Below are 26,352 nucleotides of genomic sequence, written 5' to 3' on the forward strand. Positions count from 1 at the left end.
CAACAATACACACAATGTGGAGGTTGTTTATTTGTTTCATTCATTTGTGTTAGAAGCTGGAGCTAATCACAGAAGGATAATTAACGTATTTTTAATATTATATGAAAACCCTGAGGTACTGAAAGGTTCTTTTGAACAGGAGAAATTCTATTTATTTATTTATGTATTTATTCATCCGTGGAACAGTAAATATTGTATGGATGTCGTAAGATTACAACACATGAGCACACATACACTTACAATTAAACAGGTTTCTCATATTTTGTGTAGTTTTTATAACTAGTCATACACATATTTATAATTACATAATATTTTGGTGATAATGTCATATGTTGCTAATAATCTACATCTATGTTAAATATTCTTTTACAGTATAACAACTTTTACTTACTAAAAAGGTTTTAAGCTTTTGTCTGAAAGTGAGGGGCTCATTTATTTCTTTAATTTCTTGTGGTATTCTGTTATACAGTTTTATCCCATTATAAAATATACTTTTTTGCATCTTTGCCTTGTTCTTTCTATCTAGATGGAGGTGGTGACAAGCTCTTGTTTCATGGTCATGTATTAGGCTGTTTGTGTTGTACATGTTGAGATTTTTCTTAATGAACATTATGTTCTGAAAGATATACTCACAAGAAACAGTTAGAATTCCTAGATTTCTAAATAATTCTAGACAGTGGGCCCTGTTGTTGCTATTTGTTATTATCCTTATGGCTCTTTTTTGTACTTTGAACACAGTTTGTATGTTACTGGCACTTGTTCCCCAAAACATGATCCCATAGCTGAGGACTGAGTGTAGATATCCGTAATATGTTATTTTAAGACAGGTATTATTGCATACCGGTGCAAGGATTCTAAGAGCATAGTATGCTGTGGATAATTCCTTTGCCAAAATGTTGACATGGTTTGTCCATTTCAGTTGGCTGTCAACATTCATCCCTAAGAATTTGGTACTTGTTACACATTCTAATTCATTATTATTAACTTTTATTCTAGTGGCATTGTGTTTTTTGTTCAATTGGGAGTTAATATAGTTAGTTTTCTTTACATTTAGGGTTACTTTATTTTTTAATGACCAGTTGTGGACATCATTGAGAGCCTCGTTTGCTCTTTCTGACAGTTGTGTTGGATTTTCACCTGTTATTACTATGTTGCTGTCATCAGCAAAAAGTATTTTTTCGCCATGTCTGATACTTTGTGGGAAGTCGTTAATGTATATAAGAAACAATATTGGGCCTAATACACTTCCCTGTGGGACACCTATATTCACATTTTCTGGGTCAGACAGGTGTTTTATAAGGGAATTGTTTGAAACTTGTGATATCTCAACTCGTTGAACTCTGTTTTCCAAGTATGATTTGAACCACTTCTTTGTCACACCTCTTATTCCTATTTGCCCTAATTTATGAAGTAAGATTTTGTGGTCAACTGTATCAGAGGCCTTGGACAAGTCTAAAAAGATACCACTTACATTTTCACCTTTGTCCAGTGCTTCTAAAATTACTTTAGTGAACTGTGCTATAGCATATTGTGTGCCTTTTCTGGGCCTAAAACCAAATTGGTCATTGGAAAGAAGATTGTATTTATTCAGGTAATTTAGCAGTCTCTTTTTGACTAGTATTTCTATTATTTTAGAAATGATAGACAGTATAGAGATCGGCCTGTAGTTCTCTACATTTTCCACATCTCCGTTTTTAAGGATAGGTATAACTTTTGCTTGTTTTAGGTACTCCGGAAAGTACCCAGATTCGAAAGAGTCATTAATTATGTCTGTTAATGGGTCCTTTATGGAGTCTATACAATCTTTAATTATGCAGACTGGGATTTCATCAAGTCCTACTGAAGTTTTATTTTTTAATTGGTGTACTACTAGTGCCACTTCCCTTTCTGTAGTTGGCAAGAGCACCATTGAGTTTGTTGGCTGGTTCTGAGTAGGTAAATCATATGTATCTGGAAATTTCTGCTGTAATTTTTTTGCAATACTACTGAAATATGAGTTTACAAAATCATCTAATTTTTAAGGGTTACCTACTGGTACATCTTTGTTTTTAATATGTGAATTGAGGTCCTTTTTAGCAGAGTTAGATGTTTCCTGTTTGACGATGTTCCAGGCTGCTTTGCTCGTTTTTAGCTTCAAGTAATATTTTGTTGTTTGAAAGTTTTTTTGCGGCTAGCAACACCTTTCTGTAAATTTTCCTGTACTTTTTGTAGGATTGCAGAACTTCTGGGTTAGATTGATTATTTTTTATGGCGTTGAGATATCTAAGAGTTTCTGAGGATTTTTTGATACCTGTAGTCACCCACTGATTTCTCTTTGTAGTTTTAATTTGATAAAGAGTTTTGGGGAACATCTCTTCAAATCTGAGTTTAAAAACTGACATGAACTTGATAAATTTCTGATTTGCGTTGGTTTCTGCATAGACTTCCCTCCAATCTTCATATTCTAGCTGGGATTTAAACTGATGCAGGGCTGATTTGGAAAACATTCTTTTGTATGTACAAAGTTTAGGAGGAGTTTCTACATGAATGTTAGTTTTTAAGATCTGGCAGAGGTGGTCTGCTAGGCCCAGGTTTTGGACAACAATATGACATTTTTTACTATCAATATCTGTAGCTACATGATCTATAGATGAGGAGGATTCTTTCGTTATTCTAGTTGGACAATTAACAAGGGAGGATATTCCATAACAGCTTAGAATATTCACATATATGTTGCTAGCCTTATCAGGCTTCATCATATTAATGTTTAAGTCACCACAGATAATTACATTTGCTTTTGGTCCAGAAACCTTGTCTAAGCTCTGATTCAGTTTTGAGAAGAATATATCAATGTCTCCACTGGGAGAGCGGTACACACAAAATATGACTAATTTTTTTGCTATGCCAGGTCCTATTATTTCAACAGCGGAAAGTTCGAAATGTTTGTCCTCACCTAGATCTAAAAGATCATATCTTACTTTAAATGACATACCTTTTTTTACATAGATACATGAACCTCCACCATTCATTGAGATTCTGCTATAGTAACATGCAAGGTCAAATGAGGCTAGGAGACATAAGAAGGCATAAAATTGATGTCTTCAAAAACTAGTGCTTATCACGCATTTTTCAGGTTTGAGGGAAACACCATAAGAAGATATATGAAAAACATTCAATATCTTTCTGAGCAATGATTAAGGAAGTGTTATCCAGGTGCTTTTTAGTTAGTAATCTAGCAGTGCTCATTCAGTATATGCTGTCGTTTCTTTTGAGCGAGTTCGTATTATTATCGAAAAATGTGGGAGGCGGTGCATGTACAGGAATAGCGGACGCGGAATTCCAAAATATTTAACCAACGGCCTACACGAATTTAGTGAACTGACATTACAACACAGGCTGTTGTTTATCAGCTCGACTTTGTTTTCCCAGTCTGTGCGACAGCTGTGATGGCATGAACATAAATATCAATGGTGACCAGTGTGGTAGAGGCAACAATAGGATTGTTTCGAATGACATGCATTTAAGTGTAGCCAATCAAGAGAAAAACACAATGACAGTACCGAATGGTTCAGGAACAATTTGCAGACTTACAAAGTAAACTCTAAATCCCTATCCGTTGACTTAAAGACAGTACAGTGTGCAGTGTATTCAATTCAAAACGACTTAATGTGACTAGTAAATGCCCAGGTTGTATTATCATATCAGCTGACAATATATCGATGACAACCCCAAGAAGGGTATCACTATTAATTTGGTAACTTACTCACTTGTTTAATACCCAACTTATTAATATATGCAGACAACGCAGCGATATCTTTTTCGCGGCCGAGTTCTACAATTCTCTCTTCTAATTGCATGATCAGTGCCGACTTCCACTGTAAGCTCTAAAAAATTCATAAACACATCAAATTTGATACGTTTCGCGCGTTTTTCATCACCGTCATTGTACCAACGCTATTCTTTTCTTGAACCTGAACAGGTTCACCAACATTTGCAAGGGAGTGGCACTACGTTATTGCTTGATTTATAAAACCTATAAAATAAAGGAATTCAAATTGTTATCCATCGTACAGCTCTTTAATTAATTTAGATAACGGCAGCGTGTTCCATAAGTCGACAATTCGCTACACATATATATTACCAATATTTTATGTGTCTATGATTTACATACCAGTATGTTAATAGACAAGAAAAATGTACTTTAATTTAACAACAAAATTAATTACAATATCTTATGGCACGAGATGAGGAAGAATGATTTCATTCACTTTTCTAGTTTTCAGAGGGTGGACGTGTGTCCTGTACAGACTAACGCCCAAACGCACCGTGAAAACTGTTTTTATCAACGACTATTTCCGACGTTAATGGGAAGGTAGAAGAGGTAAGTGTGCGTTAAAATGTAATCAAAACTTCATATCACGTATTTAATTTTTTGTGAAAGTATTTACTTCTGTTGAGAACAGCAATTTTGCAGAGGGGTGTGTCTCTGGCAGTGAAACCTTGTATCTATGTTATTGATGAAATGCTTCGTCGTATTTATTCTAATATTGTCGCATTTCTTGTATTACATCCTTCGCACATTAGATATCACTTCCATAATATAACATTCTATATCCTTAAATCGCGTAGAAGTCTTAACACCACTGAGTTAGTCATTACATGTCCTTCACACCAAGAATTTATGAAAGTGAACGCGAACATTTAATTTGTGTTATATTACAATGACTGCATATTCAACGTTTATCATTTGTTTTAACGTTACGAAATAAATGTTTAGCATTAAAGTATATGACAAGTACGTGTAACACGTAGCAAGTGACACACCCCCTTGCTGCTTTATGCACCACTTTGCTCTGATTATAGCTTGATACCTCCTTCGGTATAACTTAATATGTTATTCCAAGACCATAAAGAAACATATGTGCTGAGAGAGCCGACAATTGGTTATACTTTAGTTACATCTGTTACATGAAATGAAACATTATCTGGTAATATTTTCAGTGTTAACACAATCAAACAAAACGAAAGTGAAACCATTAACGTATACTAGCTATCCATGAACAGTTAGCAATCAAATTGTATGCTAGTTCCAAAAGATAGTTACTGGTGTGACAGAAGTGCTTATTTTAGATGGGCAATACGTTGTTTCCTGTATTAGAGAAGGTTACTGAGTTATTTATTGTAATTACCGGCTAATTCAGTGAGCTTACAAGCAAATATATGTCACTTCTTAGAGTTAAATTACCTGTTTTGAAGTGAAAATAACAGCTGCACTTAAAAAAATTGCTGTATGGAAAGCAGGAGTTCAAACTGATTGGGTGTGCTTGTTATTGTAGTACACAATGCTAATTGTTGCAGGAAAGAGCTGTCTTCATCAGTTTATTGTATGATCTGGTACTTCTAGCAACTACTTCGTTCGGTGCATTGTGAAAGTATAATTTTCGATCAAATTATTTTTGCGCCAGAATTATACTGATTGCTTAGCTGAATTTCGTTTCACCACTAATTACCTTATTGTTCGGAAATTCTGAAGGTGCTCCTTTATGTGACTATCCACAGTTGTGAAGTCAGTGATTTCTGTACCTGTCCTGCAGTTTTCTTTATTTTTTTCTTATATAGTAGAGAAGGAACACTTATGAGACGTGATATTTCTGCGTGCAAAGGAAGTTGTAACCTGTTGGTCACTCCTCTTCACAAATCAAAATAGTATGTGACAAGTGTCAGTATTGCAGTGACCCTTATCGAGACGTTATATGAGACAAAACCTAAGAATGGTTAGCAATGTTATAACGCCTGCCAAAAACACTAAAAATATTGGGTTTTGTCTGAGGATCAAAGATTAAACATATTTACTCTACCCCAACCCTTCCGCTTCTCATATAGCATCGAAAGATCCAAAAAATAAAATAAGAGACATGCAGCATATGAGAATATATCCAATAGTACCGGTACCCAAGAATAAAATAGGAGAAGAGAGGAAAGCTGTAATAAAGATACCAGACACTCAACCATATCCCAGGCACATAATTTCGATGAGTGAAAATTTATGTACATGCAGCAAGAACAGATTGCATTTGCTAAGATGTCAACATCCAAACGACGTACATATCGAGCATAGAACTGTCAGCAATTCATCATTCCTATTAACGCTATGGATTCTTTCATTCTAAAGCCACTTGTAAAGCCACTTGTGTACAAGTCTAAACCAGCTTAATTTTGATGTAATTGGTTTCATGATCTTTCATATAACAAGTACTACTAACCATTTGGACTGTCACTGTTTAGCGTACATTTTAACCACCAAGGCATATGAAAATGTCTCCGTGCTTTAAATGATTTACAAGCCCAACGTGATAACGGCATATAACTTTACACCGATTTTCAGTACATCAGCCAAGCGAGGCAGTTTTCCTGGTATCTCGTGGGCAGACGCAGAAACTTTAATTTTGTGTCAAGTACAAAATGAAGTATACGAGGTCGAGGGCGATATTCGGTAAACACTAGGAATCGAGAATGCAGATTGACACTTTGAAGTCCGTACTGTAGCGGTTGAGAAAAGGGGAATGATGCAGCCTTTAATGTTTGTACATAGCTAAAGTCTATTGTATTACAATAAACACAACTGCGGGTGCGGAATTGATTGCTTATTGCGATACAATGTAGCCAAGGTCGGACAGCTGTGACTGTTCTTGTACCATGGCTGAGTCGTTAAAGTCACAGGTGCAATGAGAGCCGACGGACAAACTTGTTACACTAAACGGGAAATCCCGTCGCTGACGCGTGGACGAAGACAGACAGCGCACTTAAAACAATGCAGACATGCAAGTGCTGCCGTGTTTTCGGCTCTTTAAGTTTTATTGCGATTTTCTTCAGTCCCTCGTAGTCGACGTCGAGATTATATAGCCACTTCGTTTCTGAATGATAACAGCAAACAAGAAAAACCCGTCTTCTTGACAGAATTTTAAATATTAACAAAAATAATTAAGATCCAATGACGAATTATTGCCAACAGAGCTCTAAGGACGTCATTCTAATCGAAAGTCAAAAGGTTACAGAAAGCGAAGCCGTAGTTGGTTTACTGACGCATCCGTTAATGTAAGAACAGAACAATTAATTACGGTGTTCTTTTCACTCATTATTTTGGAATACCTTTGCCCAGTTCCCAAACAGCCGCTACTGTTAGACAGCTAAGATTAGCAGCAATGAAAGAGAGAAGACAGTCGCCATGAAACGTTCCGAATCCTGTCGGCACTACAAGGAGGTTAAGCCGCCTAATTTCCTTAACCAAACTAAACTATTCAACAAAACTTAAGGACTTGTCCCGTATCGTGAAATGGATAGAATTGAGTACCTATATGTCCTTTTATATTTGGCCATAAGTTTTTCTAAAATATCACAGGGCGCACCCTGATACGCACCTTGAGAACCACTGGTCTAGGGTGTCATTTCGTTTGATAGCAGGACCCCTTTGGTTGTCATCCGCTGCACCTTACAGCGCAACGATATGTTGATGATACTATACTCCCCGTTTTGTTGCCTTTCGTGGCAAGCCATCCTGGGTTTGCATTTCAGAAATATAATGCCCGCCCACACACGGCGAGATTTTCTACGCCTTTTCTTCATACTTGCCAAACTCTACTTTGGCGAAAAAGGTTGCCGGGTCTCTGCTCAATTGAGAACGTTTGGAGCATTCTGGGCAGGGCCCTCCAACTAGCTCGGAATTTTCACAATCTAAGGACCAACTGGACAAAATTTGTCACGATTTTCCTCTGGAGGATACAATAAAACTCTGTCAATCAGTGGCAAGCCGAATAACTACTTGCATAAGGCTCAGAAGCGGGCTAGGGCGTTATTGATTTGCTCGATTTGTGAAGCTCTTTTTCTTGAATAAATCATGCAGCTCCTTGGAAATTGTAATCATTTGTTTGTCTGCAAATGTACATCACATCTACTGATTTCCATCCCATTCGGATAATTCCTTTGTGGTGCTCCCTTTGTGTGTGTTTTGTGTGTGTGTGTGGTGTGTTAGAGTATATATACTGGTTGAAACCCAACTTCACCGACAAATAAGGCGCTGCAGGAGATGTGCTGTTAGCAAAGGCACTCGCGTCGGTCGTCTGCTGCCATTAACGCTGGGTTTCGCCGTAATGTCCTAACGGATATGTTCGTCGTAAATCTCAATTTGACTTCTGCTGTTATTTCATGCAGTGACGGTTGTCTGTTAGCACTGACAACTCTACACAAACGCTGCTGCTCTCGATCGTTAAGTGAAGGCCATCTGCCACGGCATTGTCCGTGCGGAGAGTAATACCTGAAATCTGGTATTCCCTGCACACTTTTGACACTGTGCATCTAGGAATATTGAATTCTCTAACGATCCCCGAAATGGAATGTTCCATATGGCTAGTTCCAACTACCATTCTGCGTTCAGAGTCTGTTACTCCCCGTCGTGCAGCCACAATCACGTCGGCAACCTTTTCACATTCATCATCTGAATACAACTGACAGCTCTGCCAACTCTGTCTGTAAACAATATTGGCACTATCCTTGGCAATTTCCCACGTGCTACACGGATCTAGGAAGTCAGGGTAGGTTTGTTGTTGTTGTTGTTGTGTGGAAAATGAGTTGCAGGTATTGTGAGATATTAGGGCAGATGAATACAAAAACAGAAGTTCACCTTGTGAACGCGATACTACCGTCATATGTATATGTGCATATCGTTATCCCATGACTTCTATCACCTCAGTATATAGGCAGTGCTGCATGTTGTTACCATGCATCCTGATACATCCTTCAGCCCTTCTTCGCTGTGTATCATGCACTCTTTCAAATATTCCTGGCTCCATTCGCACTATGTCACATGCATTGGTCATACCCTCCAGTAAAGTCTGCACGTTGAGGACTGGACATATACCGATGCCTTTAAATGTCCCCATAGCCATAAATCCAACGAATTCAGTTCCATGCATCCTGATGTATCACCTTCGTGATTTCTGGAGGATTTGCATCTGCCCACACATGCGTATTTTGGTAATTTACTATCCCATCTCTAGTAAACAATGCCTCGCCTGGAAATACTATACATTACTTGTCACATCTGAAACGACCCATATCTCAACAGGTATTGGTTTCTGGATATATAATTATAGGAACTTTTATTCTAATTTTGACCTGTGCTACCTCCTATAGAAACATGTGACATCTTTTTTTAAAACACCTTGTGTCCAGACGCTGAGTTAACTTTCCATCTTACTTAAAACTGAGCAAGCGCAAGTGCTCACACAGTACAATAATTTGTCTCGTCTCTCTCCCCGTCACCAGCGTACGTGAACGTAAAGATCGTTAATGCCGATAACTGCTTTCACAGTCTTGGTAAACACAGACAATCTAAATCTGGATGGGCAGACAGCGATTTCGACCTCCTTTCTATTAAATGCGAGTGGGTTGTCTATAAGAAAACAAAGTCACGTTCGAAACTATCTGTTCAGATAAGACAAATGACAGCCATAGATCTTTTGTCCGCACAAGCGGGTGTAAAAATTTTGTAAACCAACTCACGCTTTCTCAGCATGATCTGTTAATGGTGTTCAGCCGAGTTTCAATACAGAATTAAGTTTGTAAACCACTTTAACCCGTAATGTACATCAGATCTATGACGGCAGGGCCTGACTTTTCGTCTGCTGAAGCCTGAACTCGGAATTTGCATTCCACTGACTAAGAACATAACTACAATCATAGTCATATTTTAATACATCATAGTCATAAAACGCCCGCCAATTACAGTTTTCTGTCGTAATTATTGAAAAGTATTATACGAAAGTTTCTGAGGATTACTTCCGCAACGGTGGCAAACCATGTGAAGTCGTGTTACAAGTTGCCCTCACACCTTGCCTACTACTATAAATGTTAATCACATAGTTTGTTTATCGACTGTAAATTATTCGCGGTAAAGTTAAATGTTTACTTGCTACACCTCGCTACAATATTTACAGTGTACCACGATGGCTTAGGATGTCACTGACTGCGCGATGCCTCCTGCACGAGGTTCGAGTCCTCCCTCGGGCATGGGTGTGTGTGTTGTTCTTAGCATAAGTTAGTTTAAGTAGTGTGTAAGTCTAGGGACCGATGACCTCTGCAGTTTTGTCTCTTAAGAACTCACACACATTTGAATATTTTTTGATGGCGTAGAGGAAGTCAGCATGCGCGCGATTTTCAGTATTCTCTCCTACTCATAAGCTGTCCTTAGATGGCCAATAATATTGTGCAATGTTACTGTTTTTCCGTGTACTACAGAATTACGTTGTAAATAACATTGTGCGGTAATGTAGTGGTGCGGAATGCTGGACGATAAACACAGTGCTGCTGTGAGAATTGCTCTACTTTGTTGCAAACAGAAATGAAAGCGGATGAAAAATTGGTTCAAGTTGCGCTGTAGATCACTCACGGAAACTCGTTGAGATAATTGAGATAGAACGAAAAACAAATTATCATAGCTTTTTGTTTATTGATGGTCCAACGTTTGATACTTTACTGGAAATCCGTCCCGTTTCATAGGCACTTGCCTCGTCCTCCATCCTTCCTGATAAATTTCAGCGGACGCCCATATTCTCATCATCAGAAACAAAATAGTAAAAAGAGACGCAGTTCCGACAATCAGCGGTTGTCTATAACGCTAAGCTACTTTGCTGCTGCTAATTCTTTCGAAAACTTGAGATTTACAAGTGCAGTTTCATCTTACAGTATTTGAGATATAGTTATAAACATGTGTCATGCAATAATTCGTGCACTAAAGGATAATTTTCGTGTAATAATTTATACATAGAGACAAATATCAGTATACATTCATCTATTCGTTAATTTTGCATTCATTAATTTTAAGAAAAATCTTCCTTCGCGGTCGTTCCCAATATTTTCTGAGCAACAAATCACAAGAATCATTATTTTTAATACTTCTGTTTTTGTACTCATCTGCCCCAATATCCCACAATACCTGCAACTCATTTTCCACGCAATAAGAACAAACCTAAGGTAACCTAACCTGACCTAGGTCCGTGTAGCACGTGGGAAATTGTCAAGGGTAGTGCCAATATTGCCCATAGACGACATAAAAAATTTCCAAAGTTTTTGATGTTTTCAGTATTATTGCGCAACCTTTCAATCTCACTCATGACGCTGAGTATTACTGATTATCCGGGAAATATTATCTGTATTACGGAGTGAAATTTCACTCTGCAGCGGTGTGTGCGCTGATATGAAACTTCCTGGCGGATTTAAATTGTCTGCCGCATTGAAATTCAACTCTGAACCTTCGCCTTTCGCGGGCGAGTCTGCCGACTGAGCTACCGAAGCACGGCTCACGACCCCTCCTCACAGCTTTACTTCTGCCAGCACCTCGTCTCCTACCTTCCAAACTTCACAGAAGCTTTCCTGCGAAGCTTGCAAGACTAGCACTTCTGGAAGAAAGGATATTGCGGACACATGGCTTAGCCACAGCTTGCGGGATGTTTCCAGAATGAAATTTTTCGCTTGCAGCGGTCCGGTACACAGTTTTAATCGGCCAGGAAGTTTCTTGTCAGTATTATTGGCCGTCTAGGGGGCGCCACACGCCCCTAGCTTAGTCTGTTTCGTTAACTTTATTAATCTTTCCTATGAGGTTAATGAAAGAAAAGACTTTAGCAACGTTTTACAAAACTTAATTAGACAAAAGACGTTTGCAAACGGTATTCACAAATTGATTACGTAATTCGGTGCCAGTTTAATCCTTAAGAAGCTCAGTAGTTTTATAGTAGGAAGGACAAACAAACAAAATCGATTTACTTGTTCATTTTATGCTGATAAAACTCATGATATTTTGAAGCAAAATTTACACACTCGTAAATTTCACATTTTGCTAGTACAAGGAGAGCAATTTTTTAATGTTCAAGAACGATTTTAGCAAAAATACCGGACGGCGCGCATGGGCCATAGCTTAAGTGGCACTTGTAGGCCAATCTGAGGGCATTTCCGGGTTTATAGCCCATAAGTTTCCTATACCACTTTCTCCTTCTCGACTTTACCTCAACCGCTGTGGTATGTTGTAAACAGTTATCGTTTACACCATGTATAAATCGTTGTATTATGTATGTGTAAATATACAGAGTGACTCGCGTTAAGGCATTAACGTCCCATTTACTTTGTGAACGATCCATATATCGAAACGAGGTTTGGGTCTTATGATAGTACGTCAACGAGCACGAACTTTTTGTGTGTAATAGAGAATGGTAACTCGTGTATCGATCGAGATATTGAAGCAAATATAATTTTTTGAAATAGAACTATATTCTTTTTAATGACACAGAAAGCTCCAGAAAAGACGAGTGCAGTGGTATAACGATTGTTAATTTTGAGGTTAAAACTATTTGTAAAAGAATGCGAGAAGTATTGTGAAATCGAAAAGAAAATCGGCCGGAATCGGCTGTTACGTTGTAAACTTGCTCATGCCAGTTTTTATCATTGTATCAAGCCTTTCGACTGTGTACTTATCTGTACTGCAGAACTACTAAGAACTGTGTTGTTTATCAGCGAGTAATTTCTGCAAATGTGTGCGTATGTGTGTGAATTTCTAAGGGATCAAACTGCTGAGGTCATCGGTCCCTAGGCTTACACACTACTTAAACTAACTTATGCTAACCCCCCCCCCCCCCCCACACACACACACACACACTCCAGACGGAGGACACGAAACTCCGGCAGGAGAGGTTGCGCATTCGGCGACATGGCGCCACAGACCGCGCGGCAGTAATTTCTGCTTCAACATTTCTCACATACAGACGTATACACCAATGAGGAAAAGTTAGAAAGCCGGCCGGGGTGGCCAAGCGGTTAAAGGCGCTACAGTCTGGAACCGCGCGACCGCTACGGTCGCAGGTTCGAATCCTGCCTCGGGCATGGATGTGTGTGACGTCCTTAGGTTAGTTAGGTTTAAGTAGTTCTAAGTTCTAGGCGACTGATGACCTTAGAAGTTAAGTCCCATAGTGCTCAGAGCCATTTGAACCATTTTTGAAAAGTTAGAAAAATTTGGAAATTTATGGTAAGGTCTTATGGGACTAAACTGCTAAGGTCATCGGTCCCTAAGCCTAAACACTATTTAATCTAACTTAAACTAACTTACGCAATGGACAATACACACACCCATGCCCGAGGGAGAACTCGAACCTCCGACGGGGGGAGCCGCACGAACCGTGCAAGGCGCCCCTAGACCGCGCGGCTGAAAAGTTAAGACATGCTGCTTTTATACGGTGATGTGAAATGCTGTCGAAACGGTACGGCGTGTCCATCACGGCGAACGGTCTAGCCGACGGGAGGCCCTAGTCACACGACATCTATTTATCGTGGCCGCGAAGGGTAAAATCTCAATTTGTAACTTCACTTGGTTGCTGAGGCGCAGATATTAATGAAATGCTCCTGCAGTCGAAGACATCTTGAACGATATTCTAAATCTTTTCAACTGACCTTTCGAATCATTCCGAGTAAATTCTAAATCCTTATCCAAACTGATCAAGTTCTCTCTCTTCTCTCGAACAGAGTGTGTTACAACAGTTAAAAAATTACACACAAGTAATTTTCAACATCTCTGTACCACCCCCGTGTCGATATATACATTTTCATATCAAAATCACGTAGACACTCCGATGTAACGTTTAGCTGACCACGAGATGTCACGAAAGGCGCACCCGCCAGTCTAAAGTGAGGCGAGGAAAATTGTCAGTAGAGAAGCGGTCACAGCAGAATCGTTAGGTTACGAAACCTCAGTGACTTCGACTAGTCACTGGACGTCACCTGAGTAACAAATCCATCATGGACATTTCAACCCTTCTACAGCTGCACAAGTCTGCTAATGGCGGTGGGATTGTGTAGTGGAAAAGCCAAGGAACACCCACAGCCAAATCCAAGACCACGCACGCTTCATGTACTGACAAAGAGAGACCGTCGAGCATTGCAGAGATGGTTTAAAAAAAATCACGTGAAGTCGACGGAAGGAGCGATACCAACAGTCCAACTACCACACTGACTGTGCGTAGGAAGTTAAAGATAATGGGGTACAGTGGTCAAACAGTTTCTCATAAGCCACATATGTCTGTACAAAATGCTAGGCGACAATTGAGGTCGTGTAAAAGTGACGCCACTAGACAGTGGATGACTGACAAGGAAACCTCCCCATCGCACCCCCCTCAGATTTAGTTAGAAGTTGGCACAGTGGATAGGCCTTGAAAAACTGAACACAGATCAATCGAGAAAACAGGAGGAAGTTGTGTGGAACTATGAAAAAATAAGCAAAATATACAAACTGAGTAGTCCATGTGGAAGATAGGCAACATAAAGGAGAGTGTGAGCTTAGGAGCGCCGTGGTCTTGTGGTTAGCGTGAGCAGCTGCGGAATAAGAGGTCCTTGGTTCAAGTCATCCCTCGGGTGAAAAGTTTACTTTCTTTATTTTCGCAAAGTTATGATCTGTCCGTTCGTTCATTGACGTCTCTGTCCACTGTAATAAGTTTAGTGTCTGTGTTTTGCGACCGTACCGCAAAACCGTGCGATTAGTAGAGGAAAGGACGTGCCTCTCCAACGGGAATCGAAAACATTTGATGGCAAGGTCATAGGTCAACCGATTCCTCCACAGGAAAACACGTCTGATATATTCTATACGACACTGATGACGTAATGTGCGTCACTTGACAGGAATATGTTGTCGACCCACCTAACTCGTACACTTGGCGAATGGGTAAAAAGATTCTTCTACCTGCCCGATTTAGGTTTTGTTGTGGATGTGATAATCACTCCCACAAAATTGATGAAAATATAAGCGTTTGTTACATAAACTGAAAATAAAAAGTTAAACTTTTCACCAGAGGGTAGGCTTGAACCAAGGACCTCTCGTTCCGCAGCTGCTCACGCTAACCACGGGACCACGGCGCTCCTGAGTTCACATTAGCCTTGATGTTGCCTATCATACGCATGGACTACGCAGTTGGTATATTTTGCTTATTTTTTCATAGTTCCACACAACTTCTTCCTGTTTTCTCGATTGATCTGTGTTCAGTTTTTCAAGGTCTATCCACTGTGCCAACTTATAACTAAATCTGAGGGGGGTGCGATGGGGAGGTTCCCTTGAACAAGTGATTTGGAGCTATGAATCACAATATACCTTGTGGCAATCGGATGGAAGGGTTTGAGTTTGACGAATGCCTGGAGAACAGGCCCGGATCTAGAGGATGGGTCAAAATGGAGTATTTGCCCTGGGAGGCAATTTCAGGGGGGGGGGGGCAAATTCATATTCTTAAAGAGAAAAAAAAACTTGTTTCACGATGCGCCTAGCATCCACCTCACGTTGGTTTATCGATTGTTCGTATGATTTTGAAACGCATCCCTGATGGTTTTTGAACACATTCTAAGTTGATTTCCAAACGAATCATAAGTTGATTTTTGAATGCGTGCGTAGTGAACGTGATGTCTCTGCCAGGCTAATCTCCGTCGCATCTAGAAATAATAATACTAAAAGAAACTTTACCGCAGAAAAAAGGGGATGGGGCTATACGAGCTGAGCTGAATAAAGCCGAACGGGTGAATGCCAATCGCTGTTTTTATTTACGTGGTTGACTGGGTGTGCGAACGTTAAGCATTGTTGTAATTATTAGCAAAATCCATAGATTCAGACTACCAGAGTGGAAATAAACGACTAACAGGAATAACAGGTAAGGAAGATTACATATTATCTTCTCGGTCTATCCAAGAAAATGAAATTTTCACAGAAATTTTTTCCAGATCGCTAGACTACTATGGGCCAGTTGTACAGTCCCAATTAGCAGCCGCTTAATTCTGTTCTCGTAACAGCGCAGAAAACGCATTGTACGAAACATAAAAGCCTAACTGGCGAATAAAGGCGGGATAACTGAATCGGTGATTCTGACAGGGTCAGGGAAGTTAGCGGTTCTAGGCGCTACAGTCTGGAACCGCACGACCGCTACGGTCGCAGGTTCGAATCCTGCCTCGGGCATGGATGTGTGTGATGTCCTTAGGTTAGTTAGGTTTAAGTAGTTCTAAGTTCTAGGGGACTGATGACCTCAGCAGTTAAGTCCCATAGTGCTCAGAGCCATTTGAACCATTTTTTCAGGGAAGTTAACCGGAGAATAAGTTCTGACAATGGCAGGAATAGTTACAGAATTAGTGATGAGAAGATTGTTTGTTATAACGAGGAAGGAGAAGAAACGTGGATATTATTTGGAAGAATATGACGATTCCAAATTGATATAAAAATTTTGCACGACAAAATTTTTGCCAGTTGTACAGTCCCCAATTAGCAGCCGCTTAATTCTGTGCTCGTAACAGCGCTGAAAACGAATTGCACGAAACGTAAAAGCCCAATCGGAGAATAAAGGCGGGATAACTGAATCGGTGATTCTGACGGGGTCAGGGAAGTTAACCGGAGAACAAGTTATGAGTTAAGTTTTAGATCCCATGCTTGACAAACTGGAGCAAATGAATGAAATGTACAACTGTTTTCTAACATAAAACGCTTTGCTTGTAGTAAGCCTAATAGGCATTTGATGGTACATCGTGAATTATGTTCTTTCGTATAATTCGGTCCTGTTATTTATGTAAATGAGATAGATAAAAATGACAGGCTCGCTTACTTGGAGTGTGTTCCAGTCAGTGACGGTTACAGAAAATCCTCAAGGAGGAGGCGCTAAAGACATCTTGAGCTATCTCTACTTTTACCGTAATAAAAAATAATCAAGTCACATACAAAGTTTAAGAAAGTTTTATTTAAATTGATTACACACATATAAAAGACAGTTCCATGTTACGATATTAAAAAATTACAAATGTTGTTCTCTTCCTTAAATGCGCCTATTCTTCCTGGCTAATTGGTGAATTACATCGTCAATAGGACAATCGATTTCAGGGTGAGTGTTCAACAGGGCAAAGCCATTAAATCGATCCTCCTTCATTGTCCACCTCAGCAGTGCCTTTGTACGCCGCAATGTTGAAAAACTTCTTTCTACTGTAACGATAGATGAGACAAGCAAATATTTTGTACAGCGTGTGCAAAGTAGGATAGTCAGATCCAGGACAAACAGACAAGCGCTTGCATAACAGAATCACGATCATGAAGGGCGTTTATGCTTGTTTGCTTGTATTGAAGAATCTCTCCCATTAGTCTCTTTTTAATCACAAAGAGTGATTCTTCTTCAAAGAACTATAGTTTAGTTAAGCACTGATTCAATTTATGTGCCAGATCATTACCGTCATGGTTCAGTATCGAGATCACTAGAATGGCCGCGACTTTTCTCATTGGTATGTTTTAGCTGTCTATGTACCAGACAGAAACATATAAAATACGAAGACGCGGACGCGCGTGCTACAGAGGAAAGTACAATTACTCGATAACTCGATTCATAGTCGACCGACGAAAGAAACGAACAAATAGCGTGCGGGTGGTCCCACTTGGCGCAATATTAGAAAGGCCTAGCGGACAGCGACAAAATAAACATAATCAAATCGAGAAACCAGACCAGTCTTGGGTACTATTCGTATTAACAGCTTTTTCAATATTAGACAACGACATTTTAATTTTTCATGTAGCAAGACGTTTGACGAACATTGATGAGATAATAAGTTCTTTTGTAGGAAGATAAGCATGCCGTGTAAAAGAGTAGCAAGATTAGAGACAAAAAAATGCTAGGACCTAAGCATTGAAGAAATGTGTACTGTCTTGCTTGTCTCTTGTCTTTATTGATTTTGTGTTCCTATATTTAATTTTATGTCACACAAAAGAGAAAGTTATTAGCTAATTTTCTGAACAGTTCTTATTCTCCTGGTTACAGATAATCCCACCCAGTATTAATTGTGAGTTTTTTAAAAAGGGGATAGGATGTCAAATCGGCTGACTGGGAGCAAGATAGGCACCACTCGACATTTTAAGTTGGACATTTTAATTTCCACTGTCCTGAATATAGGTTTGATGGCTTCCATTACAAAATATACACGTTTGAATTCCATAGACCGAAATACAGTGACGTGCAACGGAAGAATGTTGTGTGAAGAGGCGTGGCACTGCACTTTGGCACACTTAAGACCAAATAACACGTCTTACATTTTCTCGAACATACAGAGAGATGTGCGCTACAAAATGAACATATTTTTGAAAAATTGATTTTTTTTAAATTTTTGACGTCTTATCTCAAACGCTTGAGGGGGAGGGGCGGTACAATCAAGTTTTTCCTCCGGTTCGGAAGTATCGTAGGTCCGGGGCTGGCGGAGAATGTTACCAGTTATCATCTGTAGTGCCAACAGTGAAGCGCGAAAGGGGTGGCGTTGCGATATGCGGTTGTTCCTCATTGTAAGAGTGGAGTCCCATTATTGCGCTTACGAAAAGGTTATTGCGAAAGAATCGAGCAAATTCAACTGCGTTGAGTACAGGAGTGTAACAGTTCGGTGGCGAGGATTATTTGTACCAACGTGACAATACGAGGTCTGTTAAAAAAAATTCCAGAACTTTGCCCACAAAATTTTTCTGCGCTTACCTTTTAATTATTGTGCATGGTCTGCGTAATACTCTCCTCCACAATTGATACACCGCTCTCAACACCGTTTCCACGTCCGGAAGCAGTCTTGGTACTGCGCTTGCCGTATCGCGCGAAGCGCCGCCTGCGAATTTTGTTTTATCTCTTCTATCGTTGCAAATCTCAGCCTTTTCAACAGGGTTTTTAACCTTGGAAATAAAAAAAAGGGTCCGCAGGGGCCAGGTATGGAGAGTACGGAAGATGAGGAAGCACAGTGATCTCGGTTTTTGTGCAACATTCACGCATCAACAGGGATGAAGATGATAGTGCGTTATCGTGATGCAGGAGTCATGAACTGTCTCACCACGTTTCAGGCCGTATCCTCTTAACATTTTCTCGCAGGCGTCGCAACACGTCCCGATAGTATCACCGATCAACAGTTTATCCCTGTGGCACGAATTCATGATGAACTAATCCTTGAAAGTCGAAGAAAACTATCAGCATGGCTTTGTTTTGACCCGATCTGACAAGCTTTTTTTGGTGTTGGAGAACCTTTCCCGGCCAATTGTGAAGATTGTACCTTGGTCGCAACATCATATCCATACACCCACGCCTCATTACCAATTATGATTATCTTGACGAACATATCGTTCTCATTTGCGCGATCCAAAAGCTCTTTACAGATTGCGGGGTGAAGGTCTTTCTGGTCTTGACTCAAGAATCGTGGGACGAGCATGGTGGTAACACGATGCCTTTCAAGATGCCGTGTCAGGATTTCATGACATGATTCAACAAAAATGTCACATTCTTCAGCAATCTCTCGGACAGTCAATCCTCGATTGGCACGCACAATTTCGTTGACATTGCTGACATGAACGTCGTCGGTAGACGTCGAAGGTCCACGTTTAAGTTCCGTCCGGCCATTTTTAAACAGTGTGAGCCATTCGTAACACCGAGTACGTCTTAAGCACTTATCAGCGTATGCTTCCTATATCATTTGGTTTGCCTCTGTAAAGATTTTCTTGAGTGTCACGCAAAATTTAATGCAGATGCGTTACTCCTCTAACTTTACCGTCTCGAAATTCACAAACTGTGAGACAAAGTTCTACTCAATACATCACTGAACAATAAATATACAACAATGAAACTTCCGACAGTTACACACTAAACACAGGCGTATGCAGGGGTGCCAACCGAATTTCTCTCCGAAATACCAAGTCTATTCAAAAATTTCGTAATTTGGTAATTACGAATTTTTTTGAACAGACTTCGTATACTGTGTCATAGAGCATCATTTGTGAGGCAATTGTTTGTGGACAATAACATCCCTGAAATGGGCTGACATGCCCAGAGTACCGATCTTAATCCAATGGAGCATCTTTGGGATGAGTCAGAACGTCGACTTCGCTCCAGATCGCAGCGTCCTTCATCACCACCTTCTCTGCTTTCGGCTCTTGAGGAGGAATCGGCTGCCAATCCTCCACAGACACTCAGACACCTTATTGAAATTGTTACCAGCAAAGTCAAAGGCGCAGGGTGGACCAACCCTGCATTAATGTCCACTAATATGACCTGGGTACTTTTGATCAGATAGTATATTCCATTTCTCCGTCGTTTTAAGCTGTGAGTCAGGAAATGTCGTTTTTTTCCAGCTACACATTTGATTTACATTTAATTTTTCATTTCGTATACCCAAGATCAATGTTGTTGTTGTTGTTGTGGTCTTCAGTCCTGAGACTGGTTTGATGCAGCTCTCCATGCTACTCTATCCTGTGCAAGCTCCTTCATCTCCCAGTACCTACTGCAACCTACATCATTCTGAATCTGCTTAGTGTATTCATCTCTTGGTCTCCCTCTGCGATTTTTACCCTCCACGCTGCCCTCCAATACTAAATTGGTGATCCCTTGATGCGTCAGAACATGTCCTACCAACCGATCCCTTCTTCTAGTCAAGTTGTGCCACAAATGTCTCATCTCCCCAATTCTATTCAATACCTCCTTATTAGTTATGTTATTCTACCCATATAATCTACAGCATTCTTCTGTAGCATCTCATTTCGACTCTATTCTCTTCTTGTCCAAACTATTTATCCTCCACGTTTCACTTCCATACATGGCTACACACCATTCAAATACTTTCAGACAAGACTTCTTGACACTTAAATCTATACTCGATGTTAACAAATTTCTCTTCTTCAGAAACGCTTTCCTTGCCATTGCTAGTCTACATTTTATATCCTCTCTACTTCGACCATCATCAGTTATTTTGCTTCCCAAATAGCAAAACTCCTTTACTACTTTAAGTGTCTCATTTCCTAATCTAATTCCCTCAGCATCACCCGACTTAATTCGACCACATTTCATTATTCTCGTTTTGCTTTTGTTGATGTTCATCTTATATACTCCTTTCAAGACACTGTCCATTCCGTTCAACTGTTCTTCCAAGTCCTTTGCTGTCTCTGACAGAATTACAATGTCATCGACGAACCTCGAAAGTTTTTATTTCTTCTCCATGGATTTTAATACCTACCGAATTTTTCTTTTGTTTCCTTTACTGCTTGCTCAATATACAGATTGAATAACATCGGGGATGGGCTACAACCCTGTCTCACTCCCTTCCCAACCACAGCTTCCCTCTCATGCCCCTCAACTCATATAACTGCCTTCTGGTTAAAAAAAAAAGAATGGTTCAAATGGCTCTGAGCAGTATGGGACTCAACTGCTGTGGTCATCAGTCCCCTAGAACTTAGAACTACTTAAACCTAACTAACCTAAGGACATCACACACATCCATGCCCGAGGCAGGATTCGAACCTGCGACCGTAGCAGTCGCGCGGTTCCGGAATACAGCGCCTAGAACCGCGAGAGCACCGTGGCCGGCCTTCTGGTTTCAGTACAAATTATAAGCAGCCTTTCGATCCCTGTATTTTACCCCTTCCACCTTCAGAATTTGAAAGAGAGTATTCCAGTCAACATTGTCAAAAGCTTTCTCTAAGTCTACAAATGTTTGCCTTTCCTCGATCTTTCTTCTAAGATAATTCGCAGGGTCAGTATTGCCTCACGTGTTCCAATATTTCTACGGAATCCAAACTGATCTTCCCCGAGGTCAGCTTCTACCAATTTTTCCATTTGTCTGTAAAGAATTCGCGTTAGTATTTTGCAAATGTGATTTATTAAACTGATAGTTCGGTAATTTTCACATCTTTCAACACCTGGTTTCTTTGGAATTGGAATTATTAAATTCTTCTTGCAATCTGAGGGAATTTCGCCTGTCTCATACATCTTGCTCACCAGATGGTAGAGTTTTGTCAGGACTGGCTCTCCCAAGGCTGTCAGTAGTTCTAATGGAATGTTGTCTACTGGCGGGGCCTTGTTTCGACTTAGGTCTTACAGTGCTCTTTCAAACTCTTCACAAGACTCAAAAAACAGAGCATCACATTTAAAAGTCACACTCATGTCGGGGGCAGGATTCCAATCCGCAACCTCTGCTTTATGGGCAGTACGCCGACCCAAGACCACAGATGCCAGCAAATGTTAGTTATTTTTGTCTGTTAGAAAGACGTTTTCACGACGTGTTAATAACTAATTATAACACTGATAAAGAAGACCCTGCAGTATCCCTTAATTCATCAGCACAGAGAATGTGTCGATCTGTGGTACAGTCGTTATTCTGGTAAATGAGACCTAGCCCACAATGTCAGCCCAGATCCTCTTTTAATAATGTTTCCTGCCACGACTGACATTATTCGTGATAGCACAAAAACTTCCGAGGTTGTAGTTAATCTGAATTAGTGACATAAAATTTTAATAGAGTAACATCTGAGGGCTGCAGGGCTCTCTGTAAAACAAACTGGAAACTCTACACATTGAAGCTTTTCCTTCGGGAAATAAAATATTTCATTTAGGTCCAGGCTGAAGTTATGACCTTTTTCTCGTTTCCGTTTACAATTAATGCCCAGAACGGCGATCGCCCACCTTCATTGCACCTTGTAGCACGAGTTAGACAAATGCTGCGTTACTGAACTACACTCCTGGAAATTGAAATAAGAACACCGTGAATTCATTGTCCCAGGAAGGGGAAACTTTATTGACACATTCCTGGGGTCAGATACATCACATGATCACACTGACAGAACCACAGGCCCATAGACACAGGCAACAGAGCATGCACAATGTCGGCACTAGTACAGTGTATATCCACCTTTCGCAGCAATGCAGGCTGCTATTCTCCCATGGAGACGATCGTAGAGATGCTGGATGTACTCCTGTGGAACGGCTTGCCATGCCATTTCCACCTGGCGCCTCAGTTGGACCAGCGTTCGTGCTGGACGTGCAGACCGCGTGAGACGACGCTTCATCCAGTCCCAAACATGCTCAATGGGGGACAGATCCGGAGATCTTGCTGGCCAGGGTAGTTGACTTACACCTTCTAGAGCACGTTGGGTGGCACGGGATACATGCGGACGTGCATTGTCCTGTTGGAACAGCAAGTTCCCTTGCCGGTCTAGGAATGGTAGAACGATGGGTTCGATGACGGTTTGGATGTACCGTGCACTATTCAGTGTCCCCTCGACCATCACCAGTGGTGTACGGCCAGTGTAGGAGATCGCTCCCCACACCATGATGCCGGGTGTTGGCCCTGTGTGCCTCGGTCGTATGCAGTCCTGATTGTGGCGCTCACCTGCACGGCGCCAAACACGCATACGACCATCACTGGCACCAAGGCAGAAGCGACTCTCATCGCTGAAGACGACACGTCTCCATTCGTCCCTCCATTCACGCCTGTCGCGACACCACTGGAGGCGGGCTGCACGATGTTGGGGCGTGAGCGGAAGACGGCCTAACGGTGTGCGGGACCGTAGCCCAGCTTCATGGAGACGGTTGCGAATGGTCCTCGCCGATACCCCAGGAGCAACAGTGTCCCTAATTTGCTGGGAAGTGGCGGTGCGGTCCCCTACGGCACTGCGTAGGATCCTACGGTCTTGGCGTGCATCCGTGCGTCGCTGCGGTCCGGTCCCAGGTCGACGGGCACGTGCACCTTCCGCCGACCACTGGCGACAACATCGATGTACTGTGGAGACCTCACGCCCCACGTGTTGAGCAATTCGGCGGTACGTCCACCCAGCCTCCCGCATGCCCACTATACGCCCTCGCTCAAAGTCCGTCAACTGCACATACGGTTCACGTCCACGCTGTCGCGGCATGCTACCAGTGTTAAAGACTGCGATGGAGCTCCGTATGCCACGGCAACCTGGCTGACACTGACGGCGGCGGTGCACAAATGCTGCGCAGCTAGCGCCATTCGACGGCCAACACCGCGGGTCCTGGTGTGTCCGCTGTGCCGTGCGTGTGATCATTGCTTGTACAGCCCTCTCGCAGTGTCCGGAGCAAGTATGGTGGGTCTGACACACCGGTGTCAATGTGTTCTTTTTTCCATTTCCAGGAGTGTATATATTCTACTTTAACGGCAGCTGAAACTCGAAGAAGTAATTCTTCTCTTGGAGAAACCTTGCATCCAGATGCACAATGTATCACGCCATGAAACATCCTGACAGAATTAAATTTTGTGCGCTCGCATGCTGAGGCTTGAGAAATCATGTTGAGGCAAATAGGGAGGCATTAAATGTTCCAAGACATATTCCTTCGCCAGGAATATATACGTCAATTAACTCTGCTGAGAATTTCAAAGAGAAAGAGTTTGACAGCAATATAGCCTTCAGATTCGCCTTAAAATGTAATATATTACGTCGTAAATTTTCCATCTTTGCTACTAGCGGGCTATTGAAAATATTTGTTCTTGAACTACGGAATCAGTTTTTCTTTAGTGAAACAAATTGTTCATAGTGTTCGAATTAATTTTGTGAAGTAAACTGTTTGTTACGAAAACTGCGTATTTGTGGTAAATGCACTGTAAGAAGAAAAAAAGAAGAAAAAAGACGCACCACGAAGGGACTATCCAAGTGGGACGGAAATCAGCACATGTTGTATACAGGGTGTTACAAAAAGGTACGGCCAAACTTTCAGGAAACATTCCTCGCACACAAAGAAAGAAAATATGTTATGTGGACATGTGTCCGGAAACGCTTACTTTCCACGTTATAGCTCATTTTATCACTTCTCTTCAAATCACATTAATCATGGAATGGAAACACACAGCAACAGAACGTACCAGCGTGACTTCAAACACTTTGTTACAGGAAATGTTCAAAATGTCCTCCGTTAGCGAGGATACATGCATCCACCCTCCGTCGCATGGAATCCCTGATGCGCTGATGCAGCCCTGGAGAATGGCGTGTTGTATCACAGCCGTCCACAATACGAGCACGAAGAGTCTCTACATTTGGTACCGGGGTTGCGTAGACAAGAGCTTTCAAATGCCCCCATAAATGAAAATCAAGAGGGTTGAGGTCAGGAGACCGTGGAGGCCATGGAATTGGTCCGCCTCTACCAATCCATCGGTCACCGAATCTGTTGTTGAGAGGCGTACGAGCACTTCGACTGAAATGTGCAGGAGCTCCATCGTGCATGAACCACATGTTGTGTCGTACTTGTAAAGGCACATGTTCTAGCAGCACAGGTAGAGTATTCCGTATGAAATCATGATAACGTGCTCCATTGAGCATAGGTGGAAGAACATGGGGCCCAATCAATACATCACCAACAATGCCTGCCCAAACGTTCACAGAAAATCTATGTTGATGACGTGATTGCACAATTGCGTGCGGATTCTCGTCATCCCACACATGTTGATTGTGAAAATTTACAATTTGATCACGTTGGAATGAAGCCTCATCCGTAAAGAGAACATTTGCACTGAAATGAGGATTGACACATTGTTGAATGAACCATTCGCAGAAGTGTACCCGTGGAGGCCAATCAGCTGCTGATAGTGCCTGCACACGCTGTACATGGTACGGAAACAATTGGTTCTCCCGTAGCACTCTCCATACAGCGACGTGGTCAACGTTACCTTGTACAGCAGCAACTTCTCTGACGCTGACATTAGGGTTATCGTCAATTGCACGAAGAATTGCCTCGTCCATTGCCGGTGTCCTCGTCGTTCTAGGTCTTTCCCAGTCGCGAGTCATAGGCCGGAATGTTCCGTGCTCCCTAAGACGCCGATCAATTGCTTCGAACTTCTTCCTGTCGGGACACCATCGTTCTGGAAATCTGTCTCGATACAAACGTACCGCACCACGGCTATTGCCCCGTGCTAATACACACATCAAATGAGCATCTGCCAACTCCGCATTTGTAAACATTTCACTGACTGCAAAACCACGTTCGTGATGAACACTAACCTGTTGATGCTACGTACTGATGTGCTTGATGCTAGTTCTGTAGAGCAATGAGTCGCATGTCAACACAAGCACCGAAGTCAACATTACCTTCCTTCAATTGGGCCAACTGGCGGTGAATCGAGGAAGTACAGTACATACTGTCGAAACTAAAATGAACTCTAACATGGAAATTAAGCGTTTCCGGACACAATTCCACGTAACATCTTTTCTTTATTTGTGTGTGAGGAATGTTTCCTGAAAGTTTGGGCGTATCTTTTTGTAACACTCTGTATGTACAGACAAGCAAATGATTACAATTTCATAGAAACTGTTTGATTTATTCAAGAGAAAGAGCCTCACAAATTAAGCAAGTCGTGTTGGTTCACCTCTGGCCCTTATGCAAGCTGTTATTCGGCTTGACATTGACAGAGTTGTTCGCCCTGGAATCTCATTAACTGGAGTAGAATTGTCTTCAGCTACTGTGTAGGAGCTATATGACTTTATGTTAACGCTAACAATTTGAATGTGAAAATGTGGTCAAGTTAGCGCAAATACTG

At 41.2% G+C, this 26,352-nt stretch overlaps 2 protein-coding genes across 2 annotated transcripts in view; one reads left to right on the plus strand and one right to left on the minus strand.

The window, feature by feature from the left end:
- LOC126198634 (Fanconi anemia group I protein-like) overlaps positions 1–3,913 on the minus strand; it is a 250,425-nt gene extending 246,512 nt beyond the window's left edge. The window contains exon 1 of the mRNA XM_049935099.1: positions 3,747–3,913. Within this exon, the coding sequence (XP_049791056.1) occupies positions 3,747–3,836 (90 nt within the window). The 5' untranslated portion in view covers positions 3,837–3,913. The remainder of the gene's footprint in view (positions 1–3,746) is intronic.
- A 342-nt stretch (positions 3,914–4,255) lies between these two features.
- LOC126198643 (protein hu-li tai shao) overlaps positions 4,256–26,352 on the plus strand; it is a 431,642-nt gene continuing 409,545 nt past the window's right edge. Inside the window, exon 1 of the mRNA XM_049935120.1 lies at positions 4,256–4,360. The gene's annotated coding sequence lies outside the window, so the exon portion shown is untranslated. The remainder of the gene's footprint in view (positions 4,361–26,352) is intronic.

Source organism: Schistocerca nitens, chromosome 1, assembly GCF_023898315.1.
Source record: "Schistocerca nitens isolate TAMUIC-IGC-003100 chromosome 1, iqSchNite1.1, whole genome shotgun sequence".
Classification (NCBI taxonomy): Eukaryota; Metazoa; Arthropoda; class Insecta; order Orthoptera; family Acrididae; genus Schistocerca; species Schistocerca nitens.